General features: G+C 47.1%; 1 protein-coding gene across 1 annotated transcript in view; it reads right to left on the bottom strand.

Annotated features, from left to right (window-relative positions):
• Positions 1 to 4,960, bottom strand: part of USP13 (ubiquitin specific peptidase 13) — a 143,019-nt gene extending 138,059 nt beyond the window's left edge. The window contains exon 1 of the mRNA XM_037840050.1: positions 4,657 to 4,960. Coding sequence (XP_037695978.1) covers positions 4,657 to 4,821 — 165 coding nt within the window. The 5' untranslated portion in view covers positions 4,822 to 4,960. The remainder of the gene's footprint in view (positions 1 to 4,656) is intronic.
• Between the last annotated feature and the right edge of the window lie 1,040 nt (positions 4,961 to 6,000).

Raw genomic sequence — 6,000 nt, forward strand, 5'->3', positions numbered from 1 at the left:
TATATATATCACATAGTGATATCATATTCTTTTACATATATATAATACAGGGAGTAGAATGCTATCTGGCACCCAGTAAGCTTTCCATCACAGTCTCAAATTTCAGCATACATCAGCCACCTGGAGAGCTTCCTAAAACCCAGATTCCTGGACCCCACCCCCCAGAGTTTCTGCTTCAGCAGGTCAGGAGTGAGGCTCAGTAATCTGTATTTCTAACAAGTTCCCAGGTGATGCTGATGCTGCTGGTCCAGGGACCACACTTTGTGAACCACTGCTCTATATAAACGTTGGCTGCCATTGTTATGATTAGCAATCCTTCCGACAGTGCCAGGCACATCAGTAAATATTTGTAGAAGGAAGGACAGATAGACTGAAGGATTTACTAAATCCCAAGTATGAAGTTTTCCTACAAGTGGATGGAGTTCTCCCAAGCCTTTCCTGGTGGATACGTAAACTAGCCCCAGTCCATTAAGGTCACCTCCTCAGATTCTTACAAAGGGTCCTAGGAAGAAGAACCAACAGTGACAGCTCATAGTCACCAAGAGAGCTCAGAGCTTCAGAGAGGGGTGGGGGGCACTGTTTCTGCTGAGTCTCGTCCTGTCAGGCCACCTTTCTGGCCCCTGTGTACAACTGATTGTCACAACAGGTGTAGGCTGACAGTCCCAGCCTGGACTACACTGAGGATCTCTTACTTTGCTGCCAGCAGTCCTGGGAAGTCTGCAGGAGCTCTTTAGCCTTCAGGGCACAAATGCCAACCTGGAAGAGTGAAGGATTTTTCACCCCCTTGACCAATGGGGGATGGGAGCCACTGGATAATACACCCCTCTCCCAGGTCTCACGGTGGTCAGTTCTGGGGCATATTGTACACTTCCTCCAAGTCCCCAGCAGGATTAAGCATGTTACTCACTGTGTAAATCAGCTCAGTAACTCATCTTGGACTGGCTTACCGTCCTTCCCTTTGTCACTGTTCCACTTCTGTCCTCTGGGATACCTTTCCAAAATAAACCACCTATGCCAAAACCCGTCTCGCTTTCTGCATTTTCAACTCACCTAAGCCAAATAGCGATTCTAATCCCAGCTCTACTATTTATATAAGACAAGCTCTCCACTCATGTTAGAGCTAGGGAGAGGGGCATAATGAGCACGATGGTGGCACAGTGTCTCATGTGCACCTAATACTTGGCACACCTAACAGATGCTTTAAAAAATATGAGTAACAAAGGTAAAAAAAAGGAGACTGTAATCAAACGCTGCATTGTATGATACAGACTCTAAGTAATGTAGGCCTTCCGAGGAAAGGATGACTTCAAAGCAGAAAAGAGAGGCCAAGAAAGAGCACTGAAGGATGAGCAAGAGAGGAAGGTGGTCTTGGAAACAGAAATTAGTCTCGCACATTGAAGAACCAGAAACTGGCTTCCCCAGAGCTGGCAGCATAAAAACTGAGGGGAGGTGGGACAAAGTACATTCAGATGAAGGAGAGTCTCAACAACCAAAGAGATCGAGGTTTGAGGGTAGGCCTGGGATGAAACCAAAGAGGTACACAGAAAAACAAAAACTCACTTGTGATGGTTTGGAGCTGTAGGTACCCCCAGAAAAACAAGTTCTCAAACTTAAACCTTTCCAGTGGGTGTGAACCCATTGTAAGTAGGATTTTTTTGATAAGTAAGATGTGGCCCACCTCAGTCAGAATGGGTCTTAATCCTATTCTGGATCCTCTGTAAGCAAATGAAATTCAAACAGAAAGAGGGAGAAAAAAAAACATGAGAAGCAAGAAGCTGAAAGTCAACAGAACCTGGAAGAGAAGGGAGATGTCAGGAGAGGCTGCCGGGTGCACTGCCTTGTGACAGAGGAGCCCAGGACCAAGGATCACTGGCAGCCAACCCCAGAACCAGAGTTCAGGAAGAAAGAATTTCCTTGATAACACCTTCACTTGGACTTTTTTCCTTACCCCAAAACCATGAGCCATTACATTACCATTGTTTAAGTCAGCCCATTGCATGGTATTTGCTTGAGCAGCCAAGGAAACTAAAACATCACTCATCTCAAGATAACTATTATTGAGCACATATGTGCTAAGCCCTAGACGGTGGGAAGAGAGGAAGGAGGAGGATACTGAAATGAGTTATCACACTGTCCTGCTCAATACTCAAATCCTGCAAAGGTGAAAAATGGCAAAGATGTTCACATGGTGCCTTAGACACAGTAGGTACACTGTAAAAGATTATTGATACACAGTCTACCTCCAATACCACTTTAAACCTTATTACTCCCACTAGCTTTTAATAACTGACTACATAAAATCAAGATCCTTTTCCAGGTATTCAAGACACCCCCATCATCTACTCCTCACTTCTTATTTCTTGCCAAATCAATCTTTTTTCTCCCAAATACATTATAGGCAAATAATAAGAAAATATTCACACTTTATGTGGTTGCACATGTATTTTTTCCCAGCCTGGAGTGTTGTTCTCCTTTATTTCTAGCCATCATTACCTATGACCTTCTTCAAAAGTATCCAATGCAAGAAAGTCTGTTTGTTTGTTTGTTTGTTTCATTCAACTAGTCTTGGTTTTTTCTCAACCAAAGTTCCACAGTCCATAGTACTTGTGGAATAAAGTGTCTGATGTGTTTTGTACCAATGGCTTTTGCTCCATGAGGTACTTGTAACCATGTATGTATGAGCTGGCACAAATTAAGGGCTCAAGATACCCTTATTGGATTCATGACTATTAAGTACCATAAGCAAAGACCTTGCATTATCATGCACTGTACTTTAAAATAAACTTGTTATAAAACCTTCCTTCTCTTCCTCCCCTGAAACATAAATAATGAAATATACTGATTCACTGGCTTTGTAAATGAGCCCAGTCACCTCCAAGGAAATACTGTGATATGAGTGAAAACAGCATTTTACATTGAATAAACTGCTGCTAGAATAGTGTTTGGCACATAGTAAGTGCCCAGTAACTATTTGTGGAAGTGAATTTTAAAAAGCAGTTTTTCACACCTGCCATACACGATATAATGTGATAAATATTTCCAACAACAAAGTGTGTAAACAGAACTTGAAGAGCAACCCAGATCAAACATGGAGAAAGTAGTTTTGCCGATTTTACACACAGTGCTATCATAAAACACTTTGGACCACTTTTTTTTCCTGAAGTTCACAATAGGTCAATTGCTTAAGTTAGTTAGGACCAACGTTCCTCTCCACCCTTAGTAACTATTGGTGAGAAGGACACCCAATACTGGAAACAAAATCTGAAAATGGCATTTTCAAATATTTTGTTGATTACGGGATTTAATGGCACCGCTGACAGTTGCTTTATTAATGTCACCACTATATACTAAGTATTAAATACAACCATTTCATGCCATTCTACAAGGATCTTTTCGAAAGAAAAAAAATTAGTTAACAAATAGATGAGACTTTATCACCAAAATTATCTGGGATTAGCATAAAAGAAAAACTAAATATCACAGAAAGGATACTAATTCTGGGGTTCCAATATACCAAAGAAAAGCTGCTTTGAAACCAACCAATACCAACCACAGGCTAAAGAACGCTTTGGAAAATGTACTGCCCATTTGTTTTTGTTTTTTCCCCCTCCAACCATACTCTACATAATATGAATAAAATGTGTTAGAATATTGTGAAATCTGTCTCAGTCATTCCAATCAATGCACTTCCCAACGCATTGAGATCTGCTGGGTGACACATGAGATCTAAAGTGTGTGGATAAAAATAACCAGGTCCTCAAAAAGACATGAGAACGCCAGACAGCTGAGTCACTTCGAAGCCCATTTTGACTTGTGCAAGGAGCATTCACCCTCGGTGTTCTCACACATAGACACTACAACCTGATGAAAACCACCGCCAACTGCCCTGGGTAGAAGGCGGTGATCGATCTTAACTTCCCCCTCCAGTCTCCGAGATCTCGACTTGGGATTGAACTTTTAATAATTTATATTTGTGCCTGTCAGTCCAAATGACTCATTTGAAGGGGAAAGGGAAAGCCGTAATAATCCATTAGACCCGTATTTCTGCTGCCGAAGAGGAAGCACCCGAAGGTTTCTTCTGACATTCTAGTGAAAAGGAAAGGAGTGGAGGGAAAATGGGAAGTGGAGGAAGAAACGCTCGGAGAGGACATCAGAATCGTCCAGGAGTGGGAATCCCTGGGCAAAGAAAACGGTCTCAGAAATAGGAAAGGCTGTGTTGGGAGGAGTCACCCGTCCCCCGGCTCTTTGCCCTGTGGGAAACGCGAACGATCTGTAATGTGTAGTTAAAAGCAGGGAACTCTTAGATTCGAGCTATCTTTCAAACGGTGGCGGGGCCGTGGGCGGGCTGCTGGGAATTGGGGCCCTGTAAGCTTGGGGAGGTTGACGGAGCAAACACCGCCCTCACGAGCCCGTCTTCGGCGGCAGCAGCCTTGGGGAATGCAGCACCCGGCACCCAGTAGGCGCTCACTAAGTGTTCGCCGAACTGCGGAGCCCCTGAGCCAACTCCGCCGCCCGGAGGAGGAGGTCCCCGGCTGCCACTGCGCATCTTCTCCCCCCCGCTTCGCGTGCTGCCGAAGTCCGCGGCTGGCGGCCGCCACAGGCCGCTGGCACCGCCACCCTCCCCCAAGGCGCCGCGGGCGGCCGAGCCTCACTTACGGGGGAGTCGTAGGAGAAGGCGCACTCGTTCTTGTAGACCCTGTCCCCGGACCTGGGCACGCGGATCGTGGGCATGTGGGGCACCAGCAGTTCGCCGATGTCTCCTGCAGCCGTCTTCCTGCTGCTGCCGCCCGGCATGCCGAACAGGGCGCCCCGGCGCTGCATGGCCGCAGCGCGCAGCCGAACCGAGCCCAGCGGAGCCGGAGCGCTGTGTCTGCCGGCGGCGGCCGGAGAGCGGCTGGGCCCGGGCGGGCGGGCTGCGCGGGCAACCGGAGCCGAGCCGGGGCGGGGAGAGCGGGCCGCGGGCGGGAGCGGGCACCGGGGGCCTGGGACGGGCGGAGGGGGGGGGGGGACGCTGCTATTTTTAATCCAATGGCGAATCGCCGGCCCAGCTGCGGCGTCAGGCGGGGCGCTGGGAAGCGCCAGCCGCAACGCGCCGGGGAGGGGGCGCCGGAGAGGGGGCCTGAGCCCAGTCCAGCCTCGGCGGTGGGGGGCGGAGGGCGAGCCGCGAAGCCTGGACGCGAAGCCGGGGCGGAGGAGGTTGGAGAGAGCACCGAGAAAGGAGGAGCCAGCGGGAGGTGCTCCTGGCCAGGGCCGGCAGGCTGCCTTGGGACACGATCATGGTGTTTTCTACCATAAATCGTTAGGTTGACCAGGGGAAACTCCGAGGCAGCCTCCACAAAGAGCAGGATTTGAGGTCTTTAAAAAGGTTTGTCTTCTAAACCACCGAAAATAAGAGCGGTGTCTTCGCCGGACTGGTGGGATGGGAGTCGATGTGCCAATCTGGAACCTAACATCGGGGCCCAAAGCGATATCTGCCCTTTGCACTTCGGTTTTACCTCACCAAGCCGTGTTCCTCACTTTTTTTAACATCCAAAGCTCAATACAAGAGAATAGAATAAGATCCAGTGATAATAGAGGAATATTTTGCAATAATACAGGTTTTTCTTGCATATGGGTGGGGGTGTTTCTGGAATTTTTTGCGGGGCAAGGGGAGCTTTTAACTGTAAATTTTTCTCTGCCTTTGGAACGTCTTCGGAGCGTTTCAAGGTCCTCGTGTTGAATATTAAATATGGCCTGATTTGAGGATCTTATGAGCAGATGTACATATATGACTGCCTTGGTCATTCAGTTTCTCAAAATAAATAATGAATGGGTTTGGGCTGAGAGGTTAGTTATTTGTGAACAGAGCATACCACACAGCATACTCTCATTTTCTTAAAAAAAAAAAAAAAAAAGACTTTGAACACGGGTTCAATTCCATTGAGTATCTTTAACTACATTCAACGTACTCATAAAGCAGAGTACTATTACTCTTCCAGTGAATGAAATACAGGAATAGCA

Source organism: Choloepus didactylus, chromosome 1 (assembly GCF_015220235.1).
Source record: "Choloepus didactylus isolate mChoDid1 chromosome 1, mChoDid1.pri, whole genome shotgun sequence".
Lineage (NCBI taxonomy): Eukaryota > Metazoa > Chordata > Mammalia > Pilosa > Megalonychidae > Choloepus > Choloepus didactylus.